General features: G+C 38.9%; 1 protein-coding gene across 1 annotated transcript in view; it reads left to right on the forward strand.

Annotated features, from left to right (window-relative positions):
* Positions 1-13,623, forward strand: part of TYR (tyrosinase) — a 42,991-nt gene that overhangs the window by 7,869 nt on the left and 21,499 nt on the right. The window contains exons 2-3 of the mRNA XM_041414109.1: positions 2,522-2,738; positions 12,476-12,623. Of these exons, the coding sequence (XP_041270043.1) occupies positions 2,522-2,738; positions 12,476-12,623 (365 nt within the window). The remainder of the gene's footprint in view (positions 1-2,521; positions 2,739-12,475; positions 12,624-13,623) is intronic.

Below are 13,623 nucleotides of genomic sequence, written 5' to 3' on the forward strand. Positions count from 1 at the left end.
AAGGGGAAAAGTTTCTTTGTTTACAGATATATTTAAGCTCATGCTTGAAGATACCCTGTCTGATTATCTAAAAACTGGGTCTTGAACACAGCATGTGATTCCTCTTTAAGACACAATAGGGATATCCTTAGGGCAGAGGGAAAACAATGAAAGATGGGAGATGGCAGGATGGAGAACCCAGGAGATATGAACCTAGATAAAGCCCATAGGAGAGATAGATACAAAATCCACACATAGGAAGTTTCTGAGCCAAGAAACAACAGAGACACAGGTTGAGCTTCACTAGCCAAGACACATTTGCCTTCATCACTAATGCAATTCTAGGGACACAGGATGGTACATTTTTATAAGCAAATTACTAGAGCTTCTCCTGAACCATCCACCAATTTTCCCTCTAGTGGGGATCAACTTACTGAGTAACACAAACTAATCATAAAAGTGGCATAAACTATGGTTTGTGTTTATAACTGTGGGCTCCTCCCTGTCACTACCTCCTCTTTCTTGGTGTGGATTCTTAGAAGAGAGTCTTTATAGACACACTCCTGACCCGAGTCCTTCTTAGAGGTACAATCCTGACCCATTTGGTGAGCTTCTGGGGGAAATGTGCTCGTGCGACTCTCTGCTGGAAAACTACCTACAGGCTCCAAGAGCTCCAGTAGTTTTAGCAGACATGGACATATTGCAGCTAACAGAGCAGTGTCTATGGATAAATTGCTCTGATAAGCTTACTTATATACTCCCAAAAAAGATGAGAATAGGTTTTTCATTATATTCATATTCATAGAAAATTTATCATTTAAGAACTCCAGGTTCTTAAGGACTCCGTGTTATATCACCAGCTTCATCAAACATTATCTATGAATTTGTCATCAAATGACTTACAAAAGGATTCATCTGATCTCCTTCTAGTCCTCCAAAAGTTACTTCAGCAGCACATCAACTTGCCTTTGGCTCTGTCTTTAGTTAGTTCAGAAGCACATCTGAGCCTCCAGGGTGTGATTCATCCCACCCTAATGCAGAAATAGAGCATTAAGTTGAACACTCTTAATTTTGCTTCCCTTGCTAACTGCAGTTCAGCATTGTTTTTTTTACTCATTTTGTTTCATTGACTTAGTCAATGGAGAGAGTTAGACACCCCTAGGTACATCTCACCTACCAGACATCTGGTCTGGGAGAGCTGTGTCACACTCAGGAGATACCTCCCTCCCCTCTGACTGCAGAGGTCATCCTGAAGTGTTGCTTCAGTCTCACAGTTTCTACCTGGCAAGTATAGATGATATGAATCTCCCACCCACTTCCTTCAACAGAGAATTCCATGGTCTCCCATCTATCTCATTCACAGCAGAGATTATTGCTTTCGCTCACCATTTTGTTCATTGTTTTGGTCCATGAAATAGAAATATACCTTTGGGATAAAAGAAGTTGAGGTTTCAGTGTTAGGTGTTTTCTCCCCTATGATGTTTCACTCACTAATAAGACCTATTCTTTCCCTACCTCAATTTCTCATTAGCCACATTGATTACTTGCTAAGTGCAGAATCCTGCGTTTTAAAGGGGTCTCTGGTGGTTTGGAGTTTTACTTCTTTTGGTGTTTTTTTTCCAATGGAAAGCAAAATAATAGACAGTTACATTTGATTCAGAATCTCAACGTTACCTGCTAATATACAAAACAACTTCTGGGAATTCTGAGATGCTGTTGTTCTGTTTCATTCTTGTCAACCCACCAGTGAACTACCTTGCTCTTCCAGGAATCTCAAGTTGGACTGGCAGCTTGTGCAGATCATCTGACAAATAAGGATTTTTTATGCCATTGTAACTGGGTTTTGTGAACCCAGAACATTTATATAAATTATTCTGGATTCTGGCAGTATTTTACATCTTCATCCATCTCTTTGTTTAAGATCCTTTCTCAATATCCCTCACTATGGTATTTCAGTTGGTGATATAAGTTCATCTCTGCAACATTTCTAGGAAGTACAGCAGCAAATTTTCCCATTTAATACATGTAGCATCATTGAGACATAGAGAAAGTAAGCTTCCATTTACCCTGAAAAAGCACACACAGATATTTTCAAAATACTTTTTTTTTCATATTTCAAGTCAACATTTCCCACTCTGACTGTACTGGGTAAAAAAAAATCTGCACTTATGGCTTTGTTCAGTAGCCTGCTGAAGCCAAAAATCCTCCATTTAGCAAATTCAGCAGCAGATTTAACTCTGTGTCCTAATTCATTGGTGGTTAACACTGAATTTAGCCTGACTTTTCAAGAGCGTGAATGATTTGATATCTTAGTCCACATGGGTGATTTCAGATATAGATCAGCACTGTATTAGAGAGCTGTTTTCTATGAAATAAACATCTTATATTAAAATCATACACTTAAAACATAAAAAACAATGTATATTCTTGAAACAAACTTATTACATTGTACATTTTTTTGTTCTTCAAAAAAAATTCATCCAAGTACCTCTTTTTATTTTTTTGTAATTGCAACTCCTCTAATAGAAATTGTTTTATCTAGGTAATCTGCACTCGCTCTGAAGAGTACAACAGCCAACAAGCTTTATGCAGTGCCACAAGTGAGGGGCCTATAAGGAGAAATCCTGGGAACAATGACAAATCAAGGACCCCAAGGCTCCCATCCTCAGCTGAAGTCGAATTTTGCCTTTCTCTGACTCAGTATGAATCTGGACCTATGGATAAAATGGCCAATTACAGTTTCCGAAACACTTTGGAAGGTAACGTGCTTTGTTCTGTTACACCATTTCCAGCTGTAAATTGATTCTCTCTGGGGTTAGAGTCTTCAAACTCTCAACAGTTTAAATTGGCTTTGTGAAGAATAACTGTAAAAAAAGGAAAATGTTATGCTTTCACCTGGAATAGCAGAAGACAGAAAGAACCACATTAAAGGTGTTTGATAACAAACTAGACACTATAGACTGGGTCAGACCCTAAGCTTGTTAGGAGATACCCTCTCTTGCTACAGTCAGCACCAGGCACTGCAAAAAATACAGCACAGCAGAAAAGGAGAACATCCAATAATCTGCTTGTGCACAGCCATGAGTAACCCTCTAACCATGGAGGGTACATGTTTGCCCTAGAATTCACTGTCTTCCAGGGACCAGGCTGGATAACAAGGGTGAAAGAGGACGTTACCAGCTGGCATGTTATGTCTACATCATTCCACTGTGAACTCCACAGCAGAGCTTTTCCCAAATGCTAAGGAGCATGGATTAAGTTGTCCCTCAAAAATGACACTTAGTATAATTTCCAAAAGAATTTAGCGGTTTAGTTATCTAGCTATTTAACCTGTTTTGAATTTTCCTAATTGGTTAGTAAGCAAAAGTTCCTTACTAAAAGAAATTCTTAATTATCTGTCTGCTAAACTCTTTTGAATCTTTTGAAATTCTGAATAAGCAAGGATAACACATTTTACATTTAGCAATAAATATATTTCTACAATATCATATATCAGCTGAATCAAATGTGATCTACTTTCGATCTCTCAGAGCTTCTGGTTTTCAAGGAACTGCATAAGAGCATAACAATACAAAATAGGAGTGAGGAGGAGTGAGGATAAGAAAAGAGTCATAAAGATGATAAGAGAGATGAAGCAACTCTTTTATGAAGACAGGCTGAGAGAGCTGGGGTTCAGCTTGCAGAAAAGAAAGCTCCAGGGGAAAATTACTGGCGTCTCCCAGCACATTAAGGGGGCTTAAAAAAGAAGGGAGAGTGACTTTTTATAGAGATGGTGAGAAGACAAGGGGCAATGGTTTTAAACTGAAAGAGTGAAGGTTTAGATTAGATATTAGGAAGAAATTCTTTACTCAGAGTGATGTAGTTCGTTTTTTGGGGGGGGGGGGGGGCACCCTGGGGTGTCCCCGGAGGGCCCCCTAAGCTGTGAGCTCACTGGCAGCAGTGGGCAGGCATGGAGACTCTACACGGTTTCTAAGGGTGCTGATTAGATGAGGGGTTATTGGGAGTCCCATCCACGGGAACAGCTTGGTTACTGAGGGGGACGGGGGAAGGTGAGGGAGGGGGAGAGGGAGAGCCTAGGGAAGGGAAGGGCCAAGAGAGGAGGAGAAGGGCTAAGAAGGGAGGAAAGCTAAGAGGAGGACTGGTCTCACTCGCACGGTTTAAGAGGGAGATTGAAAGTGGGCGCGGAATCAGGCTTGGGCCAACGGGATTACAGAGTCATGATGGTTCAGGGCAGGACCACAGGCTTAGAATACACCATACATTTTGGAGGAGTGAGACAGAGCATACCATTTAAATAAAATGCAATACCACATCAGAGGATGGTGAGGCACTAGCCCGTGTTGCCCATAGAAGATTTCCCATCCCTAAAATAAATGCTCAAGGCCAGGTTGGTTTGGGCCCTGAGCAACTTGATCTAGTGAGTGGCACCCCTGCCCATGGCAGAGGGCTTGGAGCAAGATGATCTTTAAGGTCCCTTCCAACCTTAACCATTCTATGATTCTAAGACAGAAAAAGTCTGAATATGTTCGGTCTTAGTCTTAATGCAGTGTGGAATACCATAAAGCTTTTTTTGGGAAATGCGGACAATTTTCTTTTTTAAAAATAATCAGAAGTTCAGTCTTTGTCTGTTGCAGCCTAGAAAGAATCCAGACAGTAATTGTCAGCATCTCCAAACATAACTGTGCTTTCTGTCCCTGAAAACAGAAACTACATCAAATACTGGAAAGAAAAAGGTGACATAACTGAGTAGAGGTTTGCCTATATTTCACTCCATGAAGTGTGTGAATAGATGCAAAGGAGTAGAGAGAAAGGAATTGAAGTAAACAAGTAATGAATTACTGAGAACCTGCCATGATGCTACTGGTATTGTAAACAAAAGCAAAAGCCCAGTCCATGAGAGTTTTTAATTGTGTTTTTTAACCTAAATTATTTCAACATAACTTTACACCACAGGACCACAAACATTTCTGCAACCAACTTATTTAGCTAACAAGATACTCAACTGCAATATGAAGTCAATAATTCATGGCTAATGTTGAAAAAGATAGGGGACAATTTTTAAAGAAATTTTACTGAAAAAAAATTATCCCTTATAATTGCATTAACTCCTTTCTTAAAAATGGCTAGCTTAGTTTCTGGTTGTGTAAAAATGCCAAGCTTAGATTGGTGACTTGCATTTACTGTCTCTGTGCCTACTTCTTCTCGATTGTTTTTTACAAACATTTGTAGATCCTAACATTTTGTTCTTTTTCTAAGCAAAACATTTTTCAACTCTGCTTTGCTTATTTGCACAATTTTGTGCCAATACACCTAAGGTCAAATTCTAATTCCTTTTGGATCCCATGGAAATCCAAAGTAAGTGCATTGACCTTATTGGAGTTACTCTAGGTTTATGAAAGGTGATCAGAACTAAAGCCAGTGACTGTAACTGAGCAGTTCCTGATTTACATCAATGTGAAATTACACCTCAGTTTCAGTTCTGTAATGAAAAATACTTGTGATCACATAGAACATCCCCTTCTGGGCAAAACTTTATGCTTTTTCATTCTTCAGTGCACTGGAACAAAGGCTAAAACTTTCATCCTTCAAAGGGGCAAGTATCAACATCCTTATGAGCAGATGACAACAAGGCAGGCTGAAATTTCTGTTTGACTAACATACAGTGCTGCTGCAGAGACAGAAATTATGTCACTGAAGAATTTATATCACAACATCCATAAACAGAAAAGGTCAATTTGTTCAATAAAACACTCCCATGAGGCTGTGCTCATGAATTGCCCTCTCTGTGACAGACCAGATTCTGCTATGAATGAAAAACAACAGGTTAAGAGCAGCTTACACTTTCCCCTGAAAGCAATTATTTTAAATAGGATTTGTTGATTTGTGGTCCTAACTGGGGAATGCTGCTGACATCATTGGAAACTTCATGGATACAAGAGAACAGAAAATCAGCCTAGTTTAAAAGCATCCAGAAAGATCAGAAATGGATTAGCTGACTGCTAATTAAGTAATTTGGCTTCTTTGTTCAGTTCAGTTTTGGAGTGTGACACCTTGAATGCTATTTCCTTAGAATAAGAGATGGCTGAAAAATTTAGATTTTTCTTTATGAGCAGATTCCACAGTTGAAATTAGTTTATTTACAGCAACTTCAAAAGAAAATCAAGGACTTCTAAGTTTTGCATAAAGTCACAGAAGAATATTTAAAAATTCTAAAACCCTGTATCACTCATTATTCATGAATTAACTCATGACAAATGGTATCAAGCCAAACCATGTCATAGCATTCCATTGTCTGTCACAATTATGTATTGTTACTGCTATTTTGACACGAAATAATGGAATAAAACATCAAACATTTCAAGATGTAATTTCATCTCAAAAGGACATTTTCCTTTTTTTTTTCTGAAATGAGAAATTTTCATCTGGAAAACTTTTCTCAGTATGCTCACAGCAATCCATAAAGCTGTAGAAAAAAATAGTTTCTAAAAATGAAGTTAGCCAACAGAAAACTTCTAATTGAAAAAGTTTCAGGCTACAGTCAACATTCCTTACCCAGCTTGAACCTCCACCCCTAGGTAAATTTATGCTGCACACTGAGAAAATGTTGTCAAGCTGCAAAGAGCCATTCCTAGAGAACTAGAAAGACTACTCACCACAGATCACATTGAAACTCTACCAGAGAAATTTTAAGAAAAAATAAATAGACAGTAACATGGTATAAATTAGGTAATCACAAACTTTTATTTACGCCAGTAACATAGATCAAATTCTATGCATCTTGTGGCTAGCTCACTCTCGAGAGATTACAGTAATAACAGCGCCTAAGAATGTATGTAAGATTTAACCCTGAAAAATTTCCTGTGAATTTGCCAATGGCATAAATACTGCAGAAATATAAGCTAGAAGAACATCTCTAACTTCAAAGAGTTTCAAGAATATGGCCTTAAAATTCTTATATTCCTCCTGTTTTAAAGCAGATGCATCTATTGGACCTGAACTTCTCTAAAATGTGAACACTTTATTAAAGAAGAAAATCATACTCAGGGAGAATGGGGAAAAAGTTGGACTCAGGTAGGGAACCACAGAATCATTTAGAGGGGAAAAGACATTTAAGATCATTGAATGCAACCATAAATTGAACACTGTCATGTCCATCACTAAACCATAGAATCACAGGATCATTAAGATTGGAAAAGGTGTCTAAGATCTCCAAATCCAATTATTAACCTGCCATTTTCACTATTAAACCATATTTCCAGGTAACATATGCAAATATTTTGCAAACACTCCCAGGCATTGTGTTTCTACCACTTATTTGGACAGCCTGTTTCAATGCCCAGCCACCCTCTTCAAGAAGAAATTTTTCCTAAAATCTCCTCTCAACCTCCCCTGTGGCAACTTAAGGTAACTTCCTCTTCTGTTGTTTGTTGCCGTGAGAAGAGGCTGACCCTCATCTTGCTGCAGCCTCCTTTCACACAGCTTCAGATTGATCAGGTCCCCCTTGAGCCTCTTTTTCTCCAGGTTAAACACCCCCAGATCCCTCAGCTGCTCCTCATCAGACTTGTGCTCCAGACCCTTCCCCAGCTCCGTTGCCCTTCTCTGGACACGCTCCAGCACCTCAATATTTTTTGTTGTAGTGAGGGGCCCAGAACTGAACACAAGATTCGAGGTTTGGCCTCACCAGTGCCCAGTACAGGGGACAATCGCTGTCCTGGTCCTGCTGGCCACACCATTGCTGATCCAGGCCAATATGCCATTGGTCTTCTTGGCCACCTGGGCATACTCTGGATCACGATCAGCTGCTGTCAACCAACAGATCTTTTTCCAATGGGTGGCTTTGCAGCGACTCTTCCCCAAACCTGTAGCACTCATGTTGTGAACCACCACTTCACCTGGCTGAAGCTCATACAATTTTCCTCAGCCCACCAATCCAGTCTGTCCAGATCTCTCTGCAGAGCCTTCTTCCAGTCCAGAGGATGGCAACAGGTGTAGTGAAGGGTCAGCAGCATGTCTTATGAGGAGCTTCTGAGGGAAATGAAGTTGCTTAACCTGAGGAAAAGGAGGCTTATGGGGGACCTTATCACTCTCTGAAAGAAGGTTGTAGCCAGGTGGGGTTGGTCTCTTCTCCCCAGCGAAATGAGAGGACATAGGTCCAAGCTGTCCATAGGTCCAAGCCAGGAGAGGTTTAGGTTGGACATTAGGAGGAATTTCTTTACAGAAAGTGTGTTTAGACATTGGAATGGGCTGCCCAGGGAGGTGGTGGAGTCACCATCTTAAGGAAAGATGGGACATGGCGCTTAGGGCCATGGTCAAGTTGACATGGGATGTTTGGTCATAGGTTGGACTGGATGATCTCAAGTGTCTTTTCCAATCTAATTGATTCTGTGATTCCTGGCCTCCAGCAGATCAACCATCCAGCTTAGTGTTTTCTGAAATTTGACTGGGGGAGAAATCAATCCCCTCAACATGCAACAAACAAAGCAGAATTTGACCTTTAAAGTATCATCTGTCCTTCCCACTGGCCTAGAAAGTCACACAAAACTAAAATTTATTTTGTAAGAGATACTGTTTTACAGTTCAGAAAACCACTTGCAAAACTGTTATGAATATCTAAATGATGCTAGGGATGCCAGAGATGCTAAGCAGTTCCCCAAGATAATTAAAGCAGATAAGATTGTTGGAATGGATCCTCCATTTCTGTAGCACTTTGCAGTGCTAATGCTGCCCAAGCTCTGCATACCTGCTGTTAAGTGTAGTTACAGCACTTCAGTCAGTGGCAAATGAGCAACTGCGGAAAACACTGCCTGATATCAACATAAAGTTCTACACTTGACTGATGGTGCATGGACATCTGTGGTCTCTGTTAGCAGATTGAAAAATCCACAGTTAATATAAGTAAGTACTCTGTTAAAAGATATACACCTGAGCTAATTGCATGCTGAATGAGAACCACCTATATACCATCCTAAAAACTGTCAGGCAGGCTTAATTTTGAGTGGCATCATTAGTTTCTATTATAATAAACTTTGGTCTAAATTCCCACCTGATTTAATTTGGCCTGGCTCAGTAAAGCTACTTCAAATCCACTGAGCCACAGTTGCTGATCAACAGTGTTAAGAGGAGGAGCAGAACAAGGTTTATGAAACCCTAAAACTGATTTTTCTCTTATCCAAGCTGAGAAACTTCACCTCAGTGACGTATGTCCTGCTAGCTATTTCTGATGCACCATAATCAACCAAAGGTTTATAAGAATGTGTCAATGTTACAGCTTCCTATACTGGCCAAGATGATTTAATAGCTCGCTGCAGACTCCTCCATCCATTTGTCAGTCACTCTCCTTCCTTTTTTTGGTACCATCACTTGTCCTTATTATATCCTTATCTGAGAGTCTACATTTTAGGGGCCTGGGAAAAAAACCTGACATCCCACACTCCAGGGTAGTTTACTGCCAGAATAGTCAGTGAAATCAGTTCACAAAAGGACTGACAAGGTAAAGTTAGTGAAGAGGAGAGGAAGGCACAGCATGGGGCAAGGCAGCTGGAGGAAGAAGAGTTCCCCTGTACAGAGAAGAGGAACTCATTTCAGCTCACTGCTTGTATCTGTAGTCTCACATCTGCTTTAGAGGTGATTTTACTGCAGCTACCTCAGCAAAGTTTCCTGTACTCTGAGAAAAGTATGAAGTTTTCACATGTTCTTTTTGGGCGACTCCATTCTAGTATGTCATCCTGCATTACTGATTGTACTCAAGCATTTTTAAAAGTCTGAAAGAATAAGACCCAAGCTAATAAGATGTAGTGACATCACATCATGGCTTTATTCCTGCTAACGTACAAATTTATATGGAGTTTTCGCAACAAGAGATCAGATATTAGAACTTCTCATGTGCAGGGTTAAACATGACATCAAGTTTGACACTGACTGGACGCACCCCAATTATCTGGAGCTGGAGGGTGGGATTGCTAAAGCTGTTCCAGTACAGAGATTTTGATGATTAAGATAAATTGCTTATGTGCAGATGTTCCATGAAAAGCTGTCCAGAGCCAAAATGAGTATTCCTTGTATTTTTATGAATGATTAGATCAAATGTTCAAAATGCATTAAGAAATGTAAGAAGCATCCAAAGTCTGATATCAAATATCTAGCTGCCTACCCAAACCCTGCAATAAGTTTTTCTTCCCTTAAACATACTTAAATGCTTAATGCAGTGGAACATAAGTGGAAGAATTTCTTCAGAATGATACACAGATATATGCTATCCAGTTAATGTTCACAGAAATATCCTAGTGTTGCTAAATTGACTGATTCCAATAACCATGTGTTGTGAGCAGCAGCAAGAAAGCCAAAATTGTTGCAAATTCTTCCTGTGAGTTCTGGACAGACTGACAATATACATATATTCTTTATAAGTGATATTTTACTCTGCTTTTCCCCCTGACTTGATAGCTAAAAAACATAGCACACACCATCATGCAGATTTCTGTGGGCCAAATTTTCACTTTGAGAACTTCTGTCCTTTATTGTTTGTGCCACCAAGCAGACTCCTCCAGAATCCTGGTCCATATCTGATGCACTTAAAATCTGCAGGTGTTAATGTGTTCTTCTTTGTTTCCTGAATCCAGAGTTACTGTATCTTAAAGTTTACAATAGTCGTAGCAAGCCAACTCTACCTTCTCCAAATGTCCTAATTATATTTTCAACTTTGATTTCCCCTGAATTTCTCAAAAGCTTTGTCATACTACAGACACAGAAAGATGGATAGCTGTTATTGTATTTTGGTTCTTAGGTGCTATGGTTATGATTTGATTCTTCTTATAAATGACAGTGGGTTTATGCCAGATGCTCTCCCCTTGTTTGAAGAAGTTGACTGACAAAGAAAGGTGAATTGCAGTGAGGGAATTTAGAGTGGCAAAGCAATGCAATCATTTCACACAGAAGATCAGAGTTCCAACTGGGTGTAAAACTCAGGTTTCCAAGTTCAGGGTATGACCCTACTCATAAGGCAACTCTAGCCATGTCTCATGTCTCTTGTGTGACTCAGAGAGGAACAAACCCAGAATCAGACAGCTGAAACTGTGGATCCAAATTCCATGTTACACATTAGAGTTTTCACAGAGAAGGGTTTTTTCATACTGGCTGTAGTTTAGTCCCCTGAACTGAATACCCACTGACAGTTGGGACATTTTAGATTTTCTACAAAAGGAATCCAGCTTGCAAAGTCAGAAATTGCCCTGTGGTGTGAGTAACAGTGTCCAATAGCAAGACTGTTGGGAGATTAACTTCAAAAGTATATGAGTCTCATTCAAATGCTAGTTCTTCATCCAAATAAGTAAATAAAGCAAGTATTCAAAGTCCATTAGAAATTTCTCATAGATAAAAGCTAATATCTTTATTTTCTCCACCATGCAGATATGAAAAACTGCAACAATATTTGGGAAATACTGAGGATCAACACAATGATCATACTGCTCACAGCTTTTTGTTTGATAATTAAATTGTGAAGAAGTTTTAATGTGCCTCTCTTAAGCTTCTGCATCCTACAGCTTACAGAAATTGTGAGAAGAAGATATTTTCAGTAACCAAATAAAAGAGACAGATATGAGAGACTTTGTGGCATGGGTTAAATATCAGAACTGGCCTCAGGTTCAGAAATAGACTGGGAGGACAATATTGCTTTCTCTTTCTATTATCTGGGAAAATCCCAGAGAAGGATCAGATGGTTGAGTTGGCTTCTACTAGGAGTCCTTGCAAGTAGGTTGGAAGCATGGCTGATGGGATGATGAGTAGGGCTATAGCATCAGACTTAAATATAGACAGGCTACTGAGATAAAAACTAATGTAAAAACTCGTCTTCCAGTATTTCCTGCTTGGGAGCTGGTCTGTGTAAGCTTTTCTTAAAGCCCATCTTTTAAGTGTCTTCCAAAATAACAGCAGTCCACAGACTTCCATTCTGCAAGTCTGACTGTAAAAAATTATTGATTACTCACCAAATCCTACTGGAGAGGTTATAGATTGTATTTTGTTCGCTCCTATCAATAAAAGAATGTGTTCTGTAGAGGTAAACATTAATAGATCACTGAGTATATGATGAGATAAAATAGCCTATTTTATTTTAGGAGTAAGTGTAGAGATTAAAAATTGAAATAAAGTAAAAAAGTTTTCTCAACATAAATAAAGGTCCACACATAAATGTCTATAGGGATTATGTTGCATTTTATCAGCCAGACAAAGTAGACAAAGAAGTTTAAAAATATAAAGCAAATAAGCAGTACATTTGCTGACATGCTGCATTAGCTACACAGCAGGAGTTTTAATTTAGCTTATTTTAATTTCATCTTTGCTATGCCTTTGAAATATATTAGCAGTCCTTTACAAGTTTTCTTAAGCTCTTGTCTAAAAAGCTGAATATAAATGAATAGAAAGTAAGTACTTTGATCTTCACTGTTACTGGAAAAGGAATTATACACATTGTCATATCAGCACATGATTTTCTCTACAGGCTTTGCTGATCCACAGACTGCGATATCAAACCCGGCGCAAAGCGGTTTGCATAACGCACTTCACATCTACATGAATGGCTCCATGTCCCAAGTACAAGGCTCTGCAAATGATCCCATCTTTGTATTACACCATGCATTTGTGGACAGGTAAGTTTTATTTTCATTAGTAAAACTAATTCATTATGTGGGGGTTTTTTTACAGTGTGCTTTTCACCTGCATTCCAAAGAGCACAAACATTTTACATGTTTTTACACACACAGCATTTTCAGACGTGTAGAAAGGAGCTGTCCTGTTATTTGAAAGCATGTGTCTTTCCTAACCAGCCTGTATGTTCACTGGATTAAATATAATTTGATGAGTTGACAAATGCACTCAGCTTTTATGAAAAAGGTAAAAATAGTCCTTCAATGATGTCATAATGATTAATATATATGGATGTGTATGTCAGGAAGTTTGGATCAAAAGTGAGTGACTCATTTTAACACGACTATAATCACTTGGAGCAATTCCTTTACATTCTAAATGTCAAGGCTGTTTCAATTTCTATTCCATAAGGAAAATCTAAGCCTGCTATTCATACATAAAGAGGAAAAAATTAGTATTTAAGTGTGACAAACAAAATTCTGACTGTTTCTTGATGAAAGAGAAGAGTACAGCTGTGAATAATGAAAGGAAAGCAAACAGAAGGATATCATGTTTATTAATAAGAAAGGGTAGGAGAGCACAGTTTTGCAAGAAACTGGTGAAATTGCTACATTAAGGGCAACATTCCAAGATTTCATTTCTGTGTCACTATAGTACATGTGAGTGGCTACAAACAATTTACGCTGGACTGCATTTACACCAAATTGTGATGACTAAAGAGCAATTTAAAAAAAAAATAAAGCTAAGCAAAGTACTGTAAAAGTCACACAAACAACTCTTGTTCTGGAGCAGTTTATATTTTTTTTATCTATCTTCTACTTTTTCTCTACTGAATGTCATTTGACTACTGCATTGCTTAGGGCAAAAAAAACCCCCAATATACAAACTTCCATAAATCTGCATGCTCAGAAACGTACTATCTGAGACTCTGCCTGCATGCAGCAAGGTGCCTATTGAGATGAAGACCAAAATGGTTTCTTCCTTTGGGCCACTGAGGCATGC

The sequence above is a fragment of the Onychostruthus taczanowskii genome, unplaced genomic scaffold (genome assembly GCF_017590055.1).
Source record: "Onychostruthus taczanowskii isolate IOZ18803 unplaced genomic scaffold, ASM1759005v1 scaffold44, whole genome shotgun sequence".
Classification (NCBI taxonomy): Eukaryota; Metazoa; Chordata; class Aves; order Passeriformes; family Passeridae; genus Onychostruthus; species Onychostruthus taczanowskii.